Below are 20,976 nucleotides of genomic sequence, written 5' to 3'. Positions count from 1 at the left end.
CACAGCTCAGCAAGGCCATCTAACAGAGGTGTTTGGATCCGGATGCATGGCTGTGTGGAGCTCCCGGCACCGCGCCGTGCAACTCATTCCCAGTGCACAGCTGGGAAGCACACAGCGGTCAGACAAGCAGCACTACTGGCACCTCAGGAGTTGGGAAGGTGAACAAATCTGCACCATCGGAAATGCACTGAGACCTGAGAAGGTTTTGTCACCTGCTGTCCTCAAGTCCACACCCACAGCCCCATGCAGCCAGAAGACAAGCTCCACGGCCACCTCTCCCCCCTGGCACAACCGCTCACACACCCTTCCTATGCCTTTGGGTAATCAATGCATTCAGTAAACACATCGATCAAAAAGAATCTGCTGTCATTCTCTGCTTGGCTTATTGGAGCCTCAGAGATCATCTATTCCTGCAAAAGGCAAATGACAAATCCCCTTCCCTGCAAACCCTACTGCCAGTTTTCTCTGGGAGCTACCTACCATCAGACCCAGCTGCCAAGCGCTCCAAAATCTCATTATTACACAAAACCTTCTGATGACAAAGCCTTTTTTTTCCTCTTCTGAAAAGTCATTTTTCATTTTCTTCCAGATTGCTGCCCCAACAAGCAAGGGCTGCCCATTGCTGACAACAGATCCCAGCTCTGGATGAAAGGCTCTGCTGTGGAAATAACTAAAACGCTGCAGAAGCACTTACAGTGTTTTTATGTCAAATAACTACGAATTTGTAGAAGACTGAATACAAAAGCAAGACAGTATTCTAAATAAATACTAATCAACTTCATTAAATGGCCATTTGAAATGTTGCATCCCAATGGCTCCTAGCAGCAAAACCCACTGCAGCTCCATCCTGCCTGCACAGCCATTAACCACTGCACGCAGCTCAGCAGTCAGTTGCTCCTTTTGGGTGTCGGAGGTCTTTCCATCTCTTCTCACATTTCAGTAGTTGTCATCTTGGAAACTCACCAGAGAAAATCCAGAAATCTAGCTCTGATTTTGCCATGCAGGCCTAGTTTGCAGAACAGGTTTGTAACAGAAAACTACTGAAGGATAAAGGTGTATTCCCATCTTAGGGGAGCAGTTCTGACACATGGGCTCACTCCATTCCATAGCATGGGAACCAATGCCCTCCTCAGTTTTTCTAACACAGAAAGCATTGGTCTGCATTCTACAGACAGGAGACAACAAAGGCTTTTCCATACACAGGTGCTTCAGGAGAGATCTGTCTGAACCGTGGGTCACAAAGCACACTGAGATAAAGCCCAAAGACACCAACTAATCAAAAATTAATAATTCTCTCTGTAGATATTAGAATTGCTGTAACAAATATGCAAATATGTCAAGCACAAATGAAAAAAAAATCTGAACGCAAATTCAAAAAAATGCAGTCAACAAATTTCTACAATTCAGGATAAAAGGAGACTTGGTTTCTAGCAAAGCTAACACCTTATTGCAGAAGGTACTTTGAAGGTATGACAGAGCAACACAAAACATAAGGCAATGACAGAGAATGAAAACATTGATTCTGCAGAGCTTCCATTAGTCACCCCAGGCTGGCAGTTTCTCTTCCCCTGCCTTTGGAAGCCCCTCGGGAAGAGAGGCATGGATGGAAAGCTCCAGGGAGGCAGGACAGATGCTGGCTCTTGCGATGGCAATCTGAGGTGTTCACGTGTCAGATTATACTCTTCACCTGCATGTGAAGGAACACGAGTCAGGTGTTGGGTCAGTGCAAGTTTTAGAGAGTAGGAATTCAACAGCCAAACCCCACCTAGCTCATATTTCAGAGCAACTTAGCAGACAGCATGTTTCCAGCACTTCACAAACCATTCGTTCAGCTGCATGCTGCCACAGTACTGCTCTCCTGCTACAGGTAAAGCAGTACAGCAATGAGCAACCTCTTAAATGGCTTAATTTTGCTTTGTCTTACCAGCAGTGTGAAAAATGGAAGCTCTCTTAGGAGGAGGACTGCCATAGTAGGTTAGTTGGAACAGAAAGTGGACACATTCCCAGTACCAAGATTGATATAAAAAGCAGGATAATACTATAAAAATGTGTAGCTTACTTTGTGCCTTTTCACAGAAGTTTATCTGAAAGCCTAAAGCAAAAGAGACAAGTTCTTGTTCATTTACTGCAAGTCAAAGAAGTGCATCACTTAAGATACATATTTATGCTTCAAAATTCATTAATTAACACAAAAAATCATACATAAAACAGTTTCTTAGACCAACAGACCACATTCTTTGATTGTAGAGAAATTCCATCATTTCAGGATTCATCATTTCATAAACCAGTCTCAAGAGCCCAGAGAGGGGTTTATTTCCTTAAGGTGTTAATAAAATTCAAACTGTAACAGCTGGGGGACCATTGTCAGAAAACTGCTTGGAAAGAACTATCAAGAGAGTCTGGTGGTAAAAGGTAACACGCTTGAAAACTGAAGAGGTTGTTTTGTCCCCCAAAAGCCAAGGAGCTCCTCCATGCTGCTCAGTGGTATTTGTGCATGTAGAGTCCGACTGGCTGCACATGGCTGGGTGCAACCATATTTTAGAGCTGGCATGGCCACATTGCAACCCCTCTGTTCCCCCCCTGCAGACAAACAACCCAACCATATCTGAAAGAGCCGCCTGTGATCCAGCAGACTCCAGTGCTGCAGGTATCAACACACACACATGCCATCTTTGGGAGCTGCTGGCCTCCATTTTAGACCATTTTATCCCTAAAACTGACAAGAATTCAAGGGCTGCTCAAAGAGGACCTGAACACGATGCTAGCGATGGGCTCTGCAACAACACAACAAGCACCAGTGGAGGTGCAGGACACCGGTGCAGCTGCCCCACAGCGGGCCCTGCACAGCCTGCCAGCAGCAGTGCTGATCCGCCAGGCCCTCACCAGCACTGCTGGCCTAGCACATGGAAATGGATGTTCTCCTGTGGTGTTTGCAATGTCTGAATCAGCCCCTTTAGCCCAGAACCTGTTCTACAACAATCACAGAATCACTTCAGTTGGAAAAGATCTCAAAAGGTCACGTCCAACCATCAACCCAGCACTCCTATGCCCACCACTAAGCCATGTCCCTAAGCACCACATCTGCACAGTTTAAATATCTCCTGGGATGGTGACTCCCTGGGTAGCCTGTTCCAATCTTTTGTAACTCCCTCTGTAATTAAATGTTTCCTAACATCCAACCTAAACCTTCTCAGCACAATTTGAGGCTACTTCCTCTTGTCCTGTTGCTTACTAATTAGGAAAAGAAACTGACCCCACCCCACCCCCCCTCAGAGGTCATTGTAGAGAGCAATAAGGTTTTCCCTGAGCCTCCTTGGAACCCCAGATCCCTCAGCTGCTCCCCTTTCACCAGCTTCACTGCCCTTCTTTGGACACACTCCAGAAGCTCGTTGCCCTTCCTGTAGCAAGGGGCTCAAAACCAAACAGTATTCAAGGTGCAGCCTTATCACAGCCATATACAAGGGGCAATCATTTCCCTGCTTCTACTGGCCATACTATTTCTTATACAAGCCAGGATGCCACTGGCCTTCTAGGCCACACTGCTGGCTCCTGTTCAGCCATCTATCAAACAGCACCCGTAAGGCAGCTTTCCCGCCGTTCTTCCTCCAGCCTGTAGGGTTGCATGAGGCTATTATGGCACAAGAGCAGGACCCAACACTTTGCCTTGTTAACCTCATACATTTGGCCTCAGCCCATGCACAGAGCCTATCCAGATGCCTCCATAGGGCCTGTAGAGCTTTCCTATCCTCAAGAAGATCAACACTTGTGCCTCACTTGGCGTCATCTGCAACGCACCACGTTATGTCCACACAACATGTTTCTGCTGTCAGCCGTGGACCTCACTGTGATGCCTTCCGTAACTGGTGCCCCTCCCACCTGCAGGCACAACAGTCTCCTGAATAAGAATTAACTGGTTTAAAACATTTTTCTCTCTCTGACAGCATGCAAAATCTTAAAAATAACCAAAGAGCAGCGAAAGTAAACTGGCAATATGTTCAGAGGGTAAGAAGAAAACAAGAACAGTAATTAAAATAACCCACTTATGTCTACCAATGTTAATTTTAAAACTCTGAAATTAAATTAATAACAATAATATAAGTGTACCAGTAAAAATTTAAAAAATGCTTCAGCCAGGCACCCGGCTGGCAGGATAACATCAAAATGACAAAGGGAGAAAGAAAAAGGCAGAACAGTTTTTTACTCCACAAGAGAAGTTCCTTTTCCTCTCTACAAAAGCAACTTAGCTTGCCAGTTTGCTGTTTTGCCCTAAAGTTTCTTCCCATTCTTCTGGCTCAGCCCTTCACCTCTGCTTTACTCAATGTTTCTTTCTCAGTTCCTGGCTGAGGGACAGGCCCGCACGCTGCCGAGCTGTTCAGCTGCACTACGGCTGTTAGAACAGATACTCCGATTACATTTTTGTGTTCAGAAATCATTAATGCCACTTCAATCTACTGCTAGTTCTCTTTCTGATCGTTCCTTTACTTTCCTTTTAACTATGTTCTTACAAGCTGCCATGCCAGACATGATTCTGCTGAGTGTTATACAAGTTTTGTTTATTTTTTTTTCCCAAGGTCCCTCAACTAGGGGAAGACACAAAACTTTGCTGTTGAAGAAATGAGCACCAGAGCATTTCAAAACAATTTTCTCAAGCCCACTGGCTTTTGAAAGCCCTTGGAAAAAAGTTCCACTCCTGTGCAGAGGGCAGGCAGGTCTTCAGCACGGAAGGAGCCTGGGAGTCTGCCCAGCTAATCCCCTCGGTGTCGCACTGGGTAACAGAAGGCTGCTGCAAAAATACCAGCCAGTAGCCCCAACACAGATCCAGCTATCTTCTTCCCTTGTCCTCATCCTCATTAACTCTTTATCACTCAGAGATCCTTAAAAAAGGCAACCATACATCAGTTCTGCTTACAAAACTTGAGTGCCATACGGTAACATCAAAGTATCCCCCTAGCTGTGAAAATTCTTGCAAGGATGTCAGAGCAGTACAAAGAACAGTTTTCTGAGTGCAACCAACAGCCAGAAGCAACACTGCTTATCACCTGCCTCAAGTCTTCACCCAGAGAAAACTGACCTGCAACACGTGGTTTAAGACTGAGGTTTTTCAACTACTGCAGGACTCTCAACTTTTAGCCAAGATGCTGTTTAACACCACCCCAGAATCAGGGATGCTGTGCTCATCTGTGATCGGGGCAGATCCAAATCCAGTCCCAGCACAGCCTCCCTCCGCGGCTGTGGCTCTTGCTGTGGCCCTGAGGCAGCATGGAGTGCAGCAGCTGCAGGCACCCAGCCTGCTCCTGCCACGTGAAAGTCTGCAGGAAAGCGAAGAATTCCAAAGTCACTGCAAAAAACTTCCTAACACTGAGAACAGAGAATCCATTTCCTGAAAAGGGTGGCAGAGGTTGGCTCTTTCAGCCCAGCCAAAGGCATGCCAAGACAAGAACACTGAACCGCATCCAAGTACAAGGCATTAAGAAAGGAGTAGCAGCACCTATGTTGAAAACTAAAGATGACAGAAGATCAGCAGTTACAAAGTTGCCATGAAATCAACGTGATCTGGCCCCTGACAGGTTTCTAGATACTGATCCAAATCCTTCAGTTGTCCTCTGGAAACCAGAGCAGAGGTGCATCAGAACTGCTTTAAAAAGGAACTTGATATGTTTACAAGGAGTCAGCAGCAGAAAGGCATCCTTACTGGAGACAAAACATGAAACCTGTGGCGGGATCTCTGGGGCACACAGCTTGTTAGTGCCTGTATGGGACAGCACGGGGTTACTGTGCCAGCCATGCTGCGGCTGCTCCTGGCAGCATGTGTGCACTGGGAAGGAATGCTCCCACTGCATTCCCACTCTGAGATTTTATTTTATTGGTAAGAGAGATTTTCTTTTCCTGATTGCTCAGCTCTGGACAACAGCTCTGGGCTTCCAGTCTTGACCAGTTGCACAAAGCGAAGTACAAGGATGACCAGCACCATCTTCTCCCCTCCTTCCTGCTTCCAGCCATCCACGTTTCCAAGTAGGATGTGAAGAAAGACAAGGAGATCAAAGATTGGGCAAGGTTTCCAACTGCTTGGCCCAAGACCAGGTCCTGCACTGACACTGCTCCATAGAGGAAGCAGTCTTTACAGGAAAACTCAGACACAGTACCATTGCTCCCCAGAAGGGATTTCCAAATACAATGCTTTTATCTCATTCCATAGCCCCTCCCAGGTCAAAGAAACACCACCATGTGTTTTTAAAGGAAACTGTTTTATCTTTGTCCACAAACCTCTTCAAAGTACAAACACTCTGCTCTCTGGTCCAAAAGCAAAGTGATGCCTAACTCAGTTCAGAGAACTCTTCCAGAGAATCAGGTCCAAAGCAAACCATAAAACTCTCTTGGTCTACAGAAAAAAACAAAGCCTGGACAAAATATGATAAATAGATTGATTCCCTTTTAGCTTTGCTTTGTCTGTTCCCAGCAGCTGCCCTCCTTCCGCCAAAGGGTATCTCCTGAAGCATCTCAGGAAGATCAGATAAATTATTCAAAACACAGACTAACTCCAGGCGCTTGGACTCTTTGTTCACTCCATGATCAGTGCAAGTTGTCTGCTTCTTGAAGGGCTCACGTTGCCTCCAGGAAAGGGCACACACAAAAGCTTCAATTTGGAGAAGAGGAAATCAATCTAATAGCTAATAAATAAGCAATTTGTGCAACACACGTATTTCCTGTCTCCCTAGATGATCATGCAGAAGTTAATGGGCCATACCCTGCTAAGCACAAAGTTACTGCACACATTCATGAGAACTGCACCTTATCTCATTTCAAAGCAGAACTGGGAGGCAGACGGGGAGTGGAGGCTTGGCAACCACACTGCATTTCCTCACTAACAGCAATAGTTTGCTCCACTGAGGCCATGGCCTCAGGAGGCAAGGTCACACATTTTGGAAGATGCTTTGTGTCATCACATGATGGTCTTGACACAAAACCCAGCCAACACTGTCTAAGCAGGGAGCAGGCACCCAGCAGGCTGTGTGAAGATTTCTGCAAGGACCTTTACTTACAGTCCAGTCTTCTTCCAAAAGCATTCACAACTACACACAGAAACTTAAAGAAGTCTGTGACATCTCACAAAAATCATATCCGAACCTTTCAACTTAACCATAGAGAGACATAAGCACAGCACTGCTGCACAAACCGCAAAACTCATTCTGACAAGAGGCACTTAAGTAGACCATGAAACACATGGCACAACTTAAAGCCAAAAAAGGGGCAGGCAGGAGGGATCCTGATAGCCTCCTGCAGGCACCCACTATACACAGTTTAAGCTAGCTTAAAACAGAGCAAAGTGAAGTTAAAACTGAAGTCAGACATGCAACCTGCCTGGAGCAGCACAGCCAAGAAGTGCAGGTGCCACCAAGTCAAAGAGGCAGAGAGGAGCTGGGGCTGCCCACACACAGGGTCCTACAACTGCTGCCGGCCCACCCTTAACACACCCTTAACACCCTTAACAGTAGTTCAGTTGCCTACTAAAAGAGCTGAGCCTCAGAATCTTTCTCCGATACCCTTCAAACAGAAGCACCAACACCACCAAAGACCCACGTGCACGAAGGACAGCCCTGCTCCAGCTGTTCTGGGGTCCGAGCCCCAAAGAGGCACCGTGTTCAGGTGCTCTGTGAGTTGAACTGCAGAAGTGCAGGCAAAGCGTCTCTCTGGGGATTTACCACGAGTTAACTACTGCACGTTAAGTAATACAGCTACAGCAACACACTTTTTTAAAAGGGAAGCATTTTTTTCAGTGACCAACAGGCACTGCATTTACCTACTGCTCACACATTTCTGCTGCAACACTAAAAAGAGATGTGAGTGGAGACAGGACAAGGGGAAATGGCCAGAAACTGCAGCATAGGAAGTTCTGCACAAATGTGCACAAGAACAGTGAGGTGACGGAGCACTGGCACAGGCTGCCCAGGGAGGTGGTGGAGTCTCCTGCTCTGGAGATGTTCAAGACCTGCCTGGATGCCGACCTGTGCGACCTGCTGTAGGGAACCTGCTTTGGCAGGGGGGTTGGACTCGATGATCTCTGGAGGTCCCTTCCAACCCCTACAATTCTGTGATTCTGTGTGATTCTGTGTGATTCTGTGATAGCCAGAAGTTCAGGGCCTCACACAGGGAGCACAGCAGGCTGGAGAAAGGTGCTGCAGGAGTCGTGCTGGCACACTCAGCAACTGCCCAGAGAGACTCCTTGGGTTGGGACAACATTGCAATGCCTATCACTACTGATCAACCAAAATGATATGAACAAAAATCAGCTTAAATGTGTAATAAATACTAGACCAGCTTACTTAAAGATGCAGGTGACTGGTATCTTGACAGGGACTGAGCTTCTCTTTGTAGAAGAGATGTTAGAACCAAATCACGCAGCATTGGATTCAACAACTAGTGAAACATTTGTTCTTCTCTCCTAGTCAAAACATACAACAATAAAAATCCATCCTGAGCAGGAAGCCACGGAAGCACTCATGTCCCAGGAACTAGGTGACAACCCCACAGTCACAAGGAAGATGTTCAGCTGGCAATGCCAAGGGCATTTTCTTCTGACCAGCACAGCCATCTCCACTTCCCCACAGGGAATGCTTTGGTCTCAGCACACAGACAGGAAGGCAACAAAAATAAGTATAGCTAAGGAGGAATACAAGTCAGTACTTTAAAAAAGGTACATCAGATCTGGAAACACAACCAGCACCTTTTGAAAGACAGTCTGTATTAACACACCCAAACCTTTGAGAGAGTGCCAGAAGCAGAACATCCATTCAGACATTTTTGTACCTTAATAAACATGACTGTGGTGAAACGTGGATGGACGTCTGCTGCCGACTCCTGCCCACAGGGCACAGTGTGGCACAAACAACCCAAGCAGATTCTCTCACAGTTTTTCCTTCCAGCCCCTACTGGCTATGGCAGCCACCCCTCCCATTAGGGAGCAAGCCTCCAGAGTATTTTATCAAGCTGAAATCCAACAAGTGATGTCTGACTTCAAAGGCAGCAGTCATGTCCAACTACAAGACACTAACAAGGAGGTTATGTTTGTCTCATACACGTATGGCTTGATGCATCCACAATTATCCACATAATTAATGTTTCACTCTATACACATATGGACTATGACTTGATTTCATTTTGGGAACTTCTTGGTAAAATTAAGTTCAGAAAGTTGGGGGGACGGGGGTTTTTTTTGTTGTTTTTTTTGCTTCCTCACGGCAGTCCTCTCTCCCACCTTATGGTCCTTGTATTGACAGACAGTGGTGTTTCCCCCTCTGTCAGTTCCATCAAGTCAGCATAAAGTAACAGGCAAATCTTCTTTCACCTGATGAGACTTAATTAGCATTTTTGGACTGCCCTTTTAACAGGAAAGCACATATACTGGAAATGTCAGTTGATTACAAGTAAACCAAAGCAGAAAACTGAAAGGCAAAACTAATCCTTACCGAGAAATGCAGTACCACACACAGGAGTGCACTTAAACAAGCACACAGACAGGAGACCAACTGTGTCCTGGCAGAGCCACAGCACAGGGATGAGTTGGTGAGCACAAACTGAAGTAACATTTGCTCACCAGGGAAGGGTCTTTACCTCCTACAACAAAAGCAAACATGTCCAAACTGATACGCACAAATCAATCTGACAAATTTGCTACTGTCAATCTACAGCAGCACTGTATGTTAACATACCAATTTCAGAATTCCTTTGTGAGCACTGATAACTGCAGTCAACTTTCTATTTTATTCAACCAGTTCCCATCTGCTAAAGACATAATTCACTTTGCCCACATTAGAATAACAACAGGTCATTAATACGCAGTGAAAGATAGCGTATGGTTTACTACTTATTAAGGACAAGGATTAATCTTCTCCTCCTCTCCTCTTTTTACCTTATGCTTTCCTATTTTCTTTGTTTTCTTATCTATATTACCAGTTGCATTTTCACTGGCTATCCGAACACTGCTTCATACCTAACCTGCTACTCACGCGGCTCTTTGCTTCCTGACTGCCTTCTTGTTCTCCAAATTCCATTCTTTGTGGTTCCTTAAACAAATTGCCATGAATAGAGGTACTCATTTCCTCACTTTCTCTGCACATCTCACCTCCCTGGAGAAGTAAGTCCACCTGCCAGCCTTTTCCCTGCCCGCTACCCCCAAGGCCACCACCAGCCCATCTGCACACAGACTCATGAGCCACTCACTGCTGGCGTGGCTCTGACCACAGAACAGGGGCAGTGCCCACACTGTGCTCTGTTCAGAATCAGCCCAGATGCACCAGGGTCTTGTCTCCCCTTCCGCTGCCAGGAGCTGCCCACTCATTCTCTCCACACAGAGGCAGCAGCACCAGAACCAGCAAGTGCACTGAGAGGCCCTGGCTTGCCTACAGCACTCTTGGGATGGTGAATGCAGGAGCTGGATGCACAACAGTCACAAGCATTTCAGCTCTTGCTTGGCTCTAGAGATACAGTGACTGACTTCTCAGCTCTCGGTTAGAATTAAATTTTATATACACCTTTGAATTAATTAAATTTCTAATTTTTATAGCAAAATTTTTCAAAGGATAACTTTCTACCTAGCATCAGCAGTAAAGAGTATCACTAATTCAGTCAGTAGAATCATAGAATGGCCTGGGTTGAAAAGGACAAGAAGCATCATTTGGTTCCAACCCCCTGCTGTGTACAGGTCGCCCACCAGCAGCCCAGGCTGCCCAGAGCCACATCCAGCCTGGCCTCAAATGCCTGCAGGGATGGGGCATCCACAGCCTCCTTGGGCAACCTGTTCCAGTGCCTCACCACCCTCTGGCTGAAAACTTCCTCCTCATATCCAACCTAAACCTCCCCTGTCTCACTTTAAAACCATTCCCCTTGTCCCATCACCATCCACCCTCACAAACAGCCGTTCCCCGTCCTGTTTATATGCTCCCTTCAAGCACTGGAAGGCCACAACGAGGTCTCCCCGGAGCCTTCTCTTCTCCAAGCTAAACAAGCCCAGTTCCCTTAACCTTTCTTCAGAGTAGAAGAATGCAAAATTGCTCAGACTACTATTTTGTTCTTGTGTTTTCATTTTTACATTTTCTAAAGCCACTTTCAAAGTGGGATATCTTACTTCCCACAGAACCTCTGTTTCACCCACAGTGAAATGAGTACACCAAATATACAAGACTGTTCCTGGGCTTTTTCTGTTGCACATAACTAAGAGGGAAAGCAATTTCTCACATCATCGGTCACCACTGCATTGAAACAGGCCACTACTTGTATACACACACACACACACACATACACAAAAAAAAAAAAGTAAAACCTATTTTCAATACTTAAGATTCCAGCTCTCCTTTGTCTCTGATCTGTCAACCGTGCACTGAACAGAACCACACTTGCCAGGGGGATGCTCTGGGAAGGAGTGAAGTTCCCAGGTGCATGGGCACAACAGCAAACGCCATCAGCCAGGGAGACATAGGAATGAATCTGGACATGCAAAACAGGAAGGGCACGAAGACCTGAAGCACCACTTTGCTTGACTACAAGGCTTGAAGGCCTCCAGAAACCAGTGCTGTCTGAGGAGTAAGAGCTTTGCCAGCTGTGGCAGCAGCTCCCTTCTTCCAACCGCTCGCTCTTATTGCCTCCCTTACAGCAGCAGTTGCACAAGTTAGCTTTGAGAATACTTCTGGCTGAAAATTAACTCATCAGAACTTTTTTTTTTTTTTTTTTTTTTTTTTTTTTTTTTACTATAATTACTCCACAGTTTAATGACTTCCCTGCTCTACCTTGTCATACCATTTAAGCCAATTAAACCAATACTGAGGCAGTCCTACTTGCTTCTGTCCCCACCCAGCAACGCATTCCTGAGCATTCCTTGCATCAACACTCACCCAGCCCCACCACGAGCAAATGCTGGGCACCCAAAAGAGAGAAAACTCGACGTGTTGCTTTCAGGTGATTTGCTTTGCAGCATTCAGCTTGCGGAGACATTGGTGTCAATAGGGAGCCAGCACCAGGAAGAGCAGGGAAGCACGCTGGGGATGAGGCCATGGCACTTTGCAGGGCAGCAGCACCTGTGTGGGTGCCACCAACCTAGAAAGAGCCACCTGCAGAGCCAAACAACCCTTCCTGCCCCAGCTTTCCTCATCTTGTGCAGCCAGGAGGTCCCTGCCAGCTTCAGGACTTCTCCACCACTGTGGCAGCCACGTGCTCACCTCTGCCACAAGGACTCCTGGAGCCACCTGGGTCCCTAGGCCTCAGCTCCTCCCAGGACACCTCAACACATCTGTTCACGTAAGGGAAAAAAAAAAAAAACACAACTATTTATTTAACACCAGATTTCACTGCAAACACTTGCATATCATCAAAATGGTCCGACTCTATGAATTCACACCTAAAAAGGCACTCCAAAGGAAGTGCAAAGGAAACGACTGCCATCCCTCACAGGATATTTCTGTCACTGCAAGCTTACACTGCATCACAAATCCTCGTGTCAGCACAGAACTAACCTCAGCCCTGAAGATACATGGGATTCACAGCAATGATTCATAAATATGGGTCATGTGGAAATAAAGGGGGCAATACAAAAGTTATAACAGCACTGCAAGACAGCTATTTCTGGTCTTAGCACAACTGCACCTTCAGTCAGTCTTTAACCCATCCACTTTACATTGAGAGGTCTGAGATCGTGGTTTTTGAAGGGTACTGTAAACATGCACGGTATTACCTTCCCAGCACCAACAGGTCCTTCCTTGGTCTGACAAACACTGGACCTTCACACACAGATCTGGTTCTGAGAATACCAAACTCTGCAGTTTATGTAATCAGCTCTCCACCCAAACAGGTCCCCAACAGCCTCCACATCGGTGCCGCCTGCCCCAGCAGCACAGAACAGACTTATAGCAAACTGTGCTCTTCTGCCATAACCACAGAGAGCATGACCTTCCCTTCTGGTCTCTTCGAAAAAGGAAAATGCAAACAGATTCCTAAGTATCACCATCCTTGTATTAAACTAAAAAGTCATAAACCTGCACAATGCAGCCTCAGTCTGATACCAGTTAAAACGCTGCTCGAGTAGGTAGTATTTTTCAGAGGTGCAGCTTTAAAGAGAAAACTCCAAAGGTATTCACTGCGACTTTCCAAAAAGTGAATATTCATGGTTTCTGCAAGAATACTCCGCAAGCACAGATGGGAATGCTGGCGTTACCCTGCAGTAATAACCGTACATTTCCATAAAACAAACAACAACAGCAAAATTAACCACAAGTTCACCATTAAACTGTTTTTACTTAAACATCTGTCTGCAGACAAACACACACAGAGACACGCAGGCCCGGGAGGCGCGGAGCAGCAGCGAGGATCCCAGCTCGGTGCCGCAGCAGAACGCGGCACTCCTCGGGCTGCGGCCCACCCTCCCGGGCTCGGTCCGCGGCGCATCCCGGCGCGTTCCTCCTGCCGCGCCGACCCCAAAGCGCCAAGTTCCATTCGGGCGGCGCCGCACACACACGGCACGGCCGCAGCCCGCGGTCCGATGGGGCGTTTCGCCACCCGGGGATGAGACAGATCCACGCAGGGCACGACGCGCAGCGCACCCGCGGGGAGCCGGAGAGAGACCCCCGGCCTTTGTCTCGTTCCTCCCGGCCTTCCCTACCCCGGCCCCTCCCCAGGGAGCCGACCGCTCGGGGCCGCGGCGCCGCAGAGCAGCGCACCGAGGCGGCCGGAGCCGCCCGTCCTCCCGGGGAGCCCTCGGGGCCGCGGCCCGGCGGCAAAGCGGGAGCGACGAGGGGGAAGCCTAGGCCCCGGGGGGGGGGTGGATCCCGGCGCCACGCCGGGCCGCGGGTCCCGGCCCGCCCGAGGAGGGCCCGGCGCGGGGGGCACGGGGCGGCCGGCGCCGCCGACCCCGCGGGAGAAGCCCTCGGCAGCGCCCGCCCCGCTCGCGTGCGGCCCGCGGAGCCCGCCGCGCCCCGGGGGAAGCTCCCCTCTCGCCCCGAAGCGGCCGCGCCGGTCCCAAGCAGAGCCGCGGGGTCACCACGCGACGGCCGCCGCCCCCCGGGCCGGCCCTCGGAGGCCGCCAGAGCCGCAGGCGGAGCGGGGCCGCGCCGAGGCCTAGAGCGGGGAGCGCCGCCCGGCCCGGAAGCGGCGGCGGCGGCGCGGCCTAGCGCGGGGCCGCTTACCCTGCATGCTGCTGACGGCCGCGTGCGCCGGCGGCCCGCCCGGGCCCGGCCCGCTCCCTCCGCCCGAGCCGGAGCCGCTGCTGGGGCTGGGAGTCGCCATTGTGCGCGCCGGAGACGGAGCGGCGCGAAGCCTGCAATGCAGCAGGGACCCTCCCAGGCAGGACACCTAGAGCCCCGCCGCCGTATAGCAGGCGCCGGAGCCTCCCCGTCCGCCCCCGGGCTGGGGCTCCCGCTTAACCCCTCCCAGGCGGGGTGCCCGCGGCCGCCCAGGCTGCGTTCCGCTGCGGCGGCGGTGCGGGCCCGGGCCGCTGCCTTCCCCGTGAGGCCGACGGCCGGGCCCGGGGTCTGCCGCCCCCCGCGCCGCTCCTCGCTTCCAGGGCGGCCCCTCCCCGCCGCCGTGCCCCTGCCCCGCGCCGCCGGGCCGCTCGGCGTTGCGTACTGCCCGCCCGCCCCCACGTCCTCCTTCGGAGCCACCTCCGCTCCCTTCCCCCGGGGGGCAGCGCCCCGGCTGCGGGTGGGCAGCAGCTGGTGCCTCCGTCTCCTGGCCGCTGTCCCCACCCCCACATCCAGCACCGCTGTGCTGCGTCCCTCTTGCTTTCGCCTGCAGTGCTCCCCACCAGGGAGACGTTGCTCACTCCCGCCAGGAGTGGCCGTCATCCACTTTTGGGCCACTGCGTGCCCTCCAGGAGCCCCGTGTGTGCCGTGATCCCAGTGTGATGGTGTGCCCCACTGTTTCACCCAATGAACTTGTTTGACCAAGAGTGCCTAACCTTCTTGTTTCCCTGGTCTCTCATCTCCCCCTCGGATCGGGCCGGCAATTTGTCCAAGCAGTACCACATTTCTCAACACACAACCCCTTCCCTCACACTGGCAAATACCTGTCAACTTGTCTTCTCATGACTTACCTGAAACCCCTTCCTTGCATAGCTTAACTTCATCCTGTGTTTTCCATTACAGCCAGGGCAACAACCTCCTTCCGCTGCCACTGTCATCATTTTATTTCCTCCATTAGCTGCTGTTAATTCCAGCACATTGCATCTGCTTTGTCTGTGGTCCTACCTCTAGTTCCAGTCTTAGTCTAAGGGACAGCTCCATGCACCAGGGACTGGAGCAGTAAGATTTGTCCCAGAAGAAAAGAGCTTTCTTTCCAGCCCACCTCCTTCACCTGCAGTAGTCCCTGTTTCATCATCACAGAAATAATACTGACTTCTTTTATTACTTGAGATCCACTGACGAAAGTGGTGTTCCTGATCATCTACCCTTTCAGCTCCATCCTTTTCACATCAAAAGGACTGCAGTCAGCTTTCTCCCTGTCACTGATATGGCTTCCATGGGCAAATGCCGGGAACACTCCTCATGCACTCAGGCTCACATCCCAGTGACATGTTTGCTGGGTTTGATCTTAGGCTCCAACCCATCCTACTCTGGCCGCTGCTTCCTCTGGAGTCATTGCTAACTCTCTTAAAGCTGCATGTACATTCCATTTTCTTTGCTGCTTTGGAGGGAGAGAAACAGGAAGCCCTCATGCACAGAGCTTCCCACAAGGACTTCCTGCGTGTGGTCTGCATGGGCATCACTGGTGGCAATGGTGCCACCTCTTGAGGCAAGTCATGTTGGCACTCAGACCAGTCTGCAACAGAGAGGACAGCCCCTGCTGCATGCAGCAGCACAAGCACACGTCTCCAGGAGAAGATGTATCCTTGTCCTCTGCTCCTTTACTCCCAGAAGAGACTCCTCATTCCCATCAGAGTGGGTTTGAGCAAGGCAAGCAGAGCAGGTGCTGTGACAGCAACCAGATTGAGCCAAGATGCCAGACTGCCAGGCGAGATAAATGCAATGAGGAGAGCTGAAGAAAAGATGGGAAGTCAAGTCCCCAGGTCATCGTCTGGGTCAGTGGGGACAGGGCAACAATGCAGCTGCAGCACTGGTCAGATGGGACCTGAGTAAAAGCCCTGGTTTAAAAGCAGCACAGAAAGGAAGAATTCTGGACCCCACCTGAGGATTCTTCCAGTTTTTTTTTTCTTTTTCTTTTCTTCAGTGTTACAAAGCCAGCTGATGCTGCTTTTGAAAAGCTTTCTTTTTTCACCCATGTGAACTTATGTATAGAGTTAAAGGCCTGAGTGAGGGGTCACGTGTAGTCTAGTCCCTGGCACTGAAGACATCTCCCCTAATTCCACAACTTTCCTTTCTCTTCCCTCTCCTTAAGCTTTCTCTTCTGCTCTAACCAAGAGTGCAAGCTCAAAGCTGACATCTTATAAGTCACAATAAAGAAACCAAGTGCCTGCTGGAAAACAGTCAGAAGCTGACAGCTGCCTGCCACCTCTGCTTCAGGTCACCTGCATCTGGTTTGCGTAGGTAAAGATTATACTGCTTATCTTGTTTTGCCCTGCAAATCTAGGAGGATCAACAATATCTGTCCTAAGAAATGTTTGAGAAACTTGTTCTTAAAGACCCCCAGTGACGGAGATTGCATCATCCCCCAGCAATCTGCTCTGTCACTCTACTATCCAGACATTAGCTGAAAGCCTAATTTAAGCTTTTTTGTCTGAGCTGAAATCCTTTACATCCCTTCCTGTTCACTACAGCAATACAAGACAAGTAATTCCCTTCTTTGAAATGACCTCTAAGGCAATTGGTGACTTCCCCTTTTTACTCTGACTTTCTCTTCTACAGACTGCATCAATCCAATTCTTTCAGCCTTTCTTCATGTTTTCTGTGCCTCCCAGAATCTCCACGGTACTCCTTTGACTTCCTTCTGATGATCTGCGTTTTTTTTTTTAAATAGTGTCCTGTCTAGGCACACTACTTCAGCTTATCCTGCTTTCCAGGATGGCATTTGCCTTTACTATCACCAGTGTTCAGCTTGCTCACCATTATACCTCTAGACTCTCTTGAAACCCTCTATCTAGCTGTTCCTTCACCAGTATTTGTGTTGCTCATCATAATACTTGAGGCTGTACCCGTTGAATTGTGGCTCTTTCCACCAATTGTCAGTTTGGCACCGAACACTGCTGGTTTTGTTGCCATGGTGTGGATTTAGGGTTATCTGTGGAGTTTATAAGGTACTCTCGAGTGTGAATCATCCAGGTAAAGAGAACTGGAGTCAGAATGGAAAATACTTTCAATATGTTCTTCCATTCTAACAGTCACTGATAATTAGCCCTCGAGGTACAGTTTTCTCACCAGAGTAGTCATATCTTCAGAGTCAGGTGAGCTGATGTTAAAACCTAACTAAAGTTAACATACATAGACCTACTACTTTTGACTATGAAAAAATAATGATTACAAAAACTGTGTTATTCTGGAATACTAGAGTTTTTTTTACTGAGAAGTTCATGATGGCTGTGCAATGCTTTGTTATATTCCAGGTACATACAAGTGCCTTGTTCAGTGGGATCCTCCAGAACTTTGTACTGGGGTACTGAAGGTCTTTAGAATTATAGAAAGCATCTGGCAAAAGCATAAGGTAGGTCAGTTTGTGTGAGCACTGCAAAATAATGAGGTAGGAAAAGGGTTGTTAACATAGGATTAAAATAAGGACAAAAAGGAGGCTTATCTATTAAACACTTCAGATGTTCAAATTCTGAAGTCAGCAAAGCAGTGAATACGAGGTTCTTCTCCTTCTCCCTAAGGCAGATTCCATCCTTCCATCCTCATGGGACACGACCCATCAATTAATGCAAATAAGGCCAAAGCCTGTACGGCAGTTCACTGTGTAGCCATGCATTTATCTCCAGTATTTTCCCTATTTCAGCTTCAGTCAGGATCTTTGGACCAGGAATGCACTAAGTCCTCCAAGCCCTTCCTCATTCCACCTTTCCACCCAGACCAGTTTTGATCCAACCAAAACCAATCTATGGCCACTCACGGTAGCATCATCAGTGTCTGCAAGGATGAAAGCTATGGTGTGGTCACTGGAATGGGTGACTCTGTCAGTGTGTGACAAAAGGGCCAACTGCTCTACACTGAAAGAACTTATTGCTTTGTCTCGATAGACATTACTGTCTGAGCTCTTCTGTGAGATGTACAAAGAGAAGCAAGCAGGTTATGTGCCAAAATACCAAAAATCTTGTTTTGAGAGGCAACAAAAATCTCTCATTTGACTCCAGAGAAGAGCAAGATCTGGGAAACAACCTCAGGCAATGCACCAGGAGCCCTGCTGTGCATGGCAATACGGGAAGATGAGTGGCCAAGTCAGAACTGGTGTAGTGATGTGATTCGATGTCTTTGTACCATGCTTTGTTGCAAATTGCATATAAACTGCTACAAAAATTCATGGTCGTCACTCATTTCCCTAATGGAGGAGGGAGGTCTCGGGATCATAACACTACTTCAGTGAAACCCTTGTAAACCTGCCCTTGGGTCCTGCTTCTTCCTCAGTTATGGAATGTCCCAAGTTAGCTTTGTGACAAATGACATCTCTGGTGCAGGTTCTTGGGCAACAGCGTGGCACTCCCAGGATCGCAGGTTGGCTGTCTGGTCTGCCCCTCCAGCACTTTCAGTAAAAGCTTCTGTCCTTCGGTTGGAGTTCCCTAGATGAAGGCAAGCATGGGTTTCTACCAGCTAAGTAACAAACTCCCAGAGGTATAACAAGGAAGAACGTTTCATCTCACATTGAACCAATGTTTAAGTTGCTCGAATCATACAGACGTACTGAATGTTCTTGGCCTCCCTCTTACGGGAGAAAGCAGTATTGCTGGAAACTCATTCCATTCGGAGAAAGTCTCTTCAGTCCGTGTGGGTGGTTCCAAGTGTTCATGATCGTTGGTAAAGCTTTGAAGTAAACAAACTTGGACTCATTTTTGCAGTAAGTACACCAAGTGCTACAGATCTGTTACATTTATAAAATACGAATGATTACTTTTGAATCAGAGCAGCCAAGAATAAGACAGCCTGATGAAACAGAGATGCAACAGAAACAGAGTTTGCAAGTCAATCCCCTCCTCTCCCCCACCTTCTCAAGAGAGGGGTCTTTCACACTCTCTTGCTCGTGTCACTGTGCTTTGCTAACTCACAGATTGACAGCCCCCACGCAGCCCCTTCCAAGCACCCAGGAGATGCTGCTCTTCACCAGTTTAGCAGCCCCCCACCTCACTGCTCCCTTCTTGGTAGCTTCCCCTAGGGCAGTGGAACACACAGCTGAGCTGATCTCAGATCCCACTGCTGCTTGGTAAGGCAGCAGAAATCATGTCCCACTCCACGCACAGCCCTGATACTGCCTCTCTGACTGTTTCTCTGCCTCCTGTCCATGGCTTTCTCCCAGCTACTCTCCAGAAGCTGCTGCTTCCCCTCTGTGACATGTCAAGCAGCAGCTCTCCCTGCAGCCCAATCACGGCCTTGGTGCAGGGGTGTGCAGTGAGTTGTGATCAGTCAAACAGATCAGTCAGAGCTCATCCCAGCTGAGTTTTCGTTTTGCAAAATTGGCTAATATGGAGAAAATGGACAGAAATTCACACTTTTGCTTCCCAGCTGAAAAGAGGTAGTGTACAGACTCTGTTTTTATTTTCCCATCATATAAATTGCTCTAACAAAAGATACTCTATCTTAACATTCAACTCTCTTTATTCTTCCTAGCAGCACTATTACATTTTATCCAGCTGGAAGTCCTTGACATTTCTCTTTTATAGCCTGAAATACCCTCCCCTTTCTTAGCAAATACATTCAGAAGCCTGGCCTGGACCTGGAAATTAAGCATAAAAACTAACAGCTCTAGTACTGTCCAGACGGCTGTGCAGAGAGGTGACTGTTCCAAGCCATTACTTCTCATTGAGCATCCTAACTGTTGGGTGATTTCAGTACACTGCCCCCTGTACTCACTGCTGGAGCTCAGCTCTTCCAAGGTGAAAGGAATGGACTGAAGATCTGGTAGCAGAGGTTGCAACACAAACTTGACTGAGTGCTCTCTGGCCAGGTCTTACATCCTTAAAATACATGAACCAAGGAATTAAGCATTGTTCCTGCTGCCTCACCAAGGGGATTCAGCTCCTTGGAGACTTAAGGAAAATTTGCAAGGACATTTTGCCTGTTTCTCTTGGAAATACACAGTTCAAGCTGGGTTTGCTGAGAGGAAAACAAAGTGTACACATCCTGCTGCACTGTAATCCCTGAGCTTTTCTCTAAGGATTGGTAACCTCTTCCTGGAGTGCTTGTTAATAGGAAAGTTGTACACTTATGGGCACCTGTGGAGATCAGTTTAATTTTGATGGGCTTCAAATCAATTTAAACGTCGAGGGGGATTTAGTTATATTGGATGTGGCCTGCTGTTCTGCCTGCAGCTGCCAGCAATTGTTTAAGATACAGAATAAAACAATTATTATGAAACATAAAGCCTACTCAGTGGAGCTCTAACAATGGCAGCCATTTACAATGAGAGCTCTTGCTTCTTTGCAACATACTGTGCAGCAGTTTAATTTCTCATAACCTGTACAAGAGAAGACTTAGCTAAAAATAGCAGGACTAGATGAGCAGTCATCCCCTTCACAAATGCACTCATATGTCTTCCATATTACAGTTTGGTGAGATGCGAGTGGAGTTGAACACTGCTACAGCAATCAGTGGGACAAACAGCCCAACACTTGGTAACTATCACTTTGGGAGATAAGTGATCAGGAAATGATGAGGAAGTACTGTTTTTCTGAGCAGTACTCTTTTTGTTCTCCAGGCAATGAAAAAAAAAAAAAAAAAAAAAGACTGAATCTCTTTTTCAGTACAGAATGAATCCTAGACCATAGGGTCTATACAAAAATAGTGATTTAAATCCCAGCATGCTGGCTGGGAAAAGCATAAAGCTCCTTTTATCCCCAACTAG

The 20,976-nt window shown here is 48.2% G+C and overlaps 1 protein-coding gene across 6 annotated transcripts in view; it reads right to left on the bottom strand.

Moving 5' to 3' along the window:
- Positions 1 to 14,424, bottom strand: part of MAP2K4 (mitogen-activated protein kinase kinase 4) — an 84,884-nt gene extending 70,460 nt beyond the window's left edge. Inside the window, exons 1-2 of one of the 6 annotated variants that reach the window (XM_048965352.1) lie at positions 14,169 to 14,424; positions 2,060 to 2,092 (exon numbers count right to left, since the gene is read on the bottom strand). In XM_048965352.1, coding sequence (XP_048821309.1) covers positions 2,060 to 2,092; positions 14,169 to 14,268 — 133 coding nt within the window. In that variant the 5' untranslated portion in view covers positions 14,269 to 14,424. Of the gene's footprint in view, positions 1 to 2,059; positions 2,093 to 8,321; positions 11,722 to 14,168 lie in introns of those variants that run through there. The other 5 variants (XM_048965356.1, XM_048965353.1, XM_048965354.1 and 2 more) reach the window with 5 other exon arrangements.
- Positions 14,425 to 20,976: the final 6,552 nt, after the last annotated feature.

Source organism: Lagopus muta, chromosome 18 (assembly GCF_023343835.1).
Source record: "Lagopus muta isolate bLagMut1 chromosome 18, bLagMut1 primary, whole genome shotgun sequence".
Lineage (NCBI taxonomy): Eukaryota > Metazoa > Chordata > Aves > Galliformes > Phasianidae > Lagopus > Lagopus muta.
Note: the sequence above shows the minus strand (reverse complement) of the source record. Positions and strands in the feature narration are given on the sequence as shown.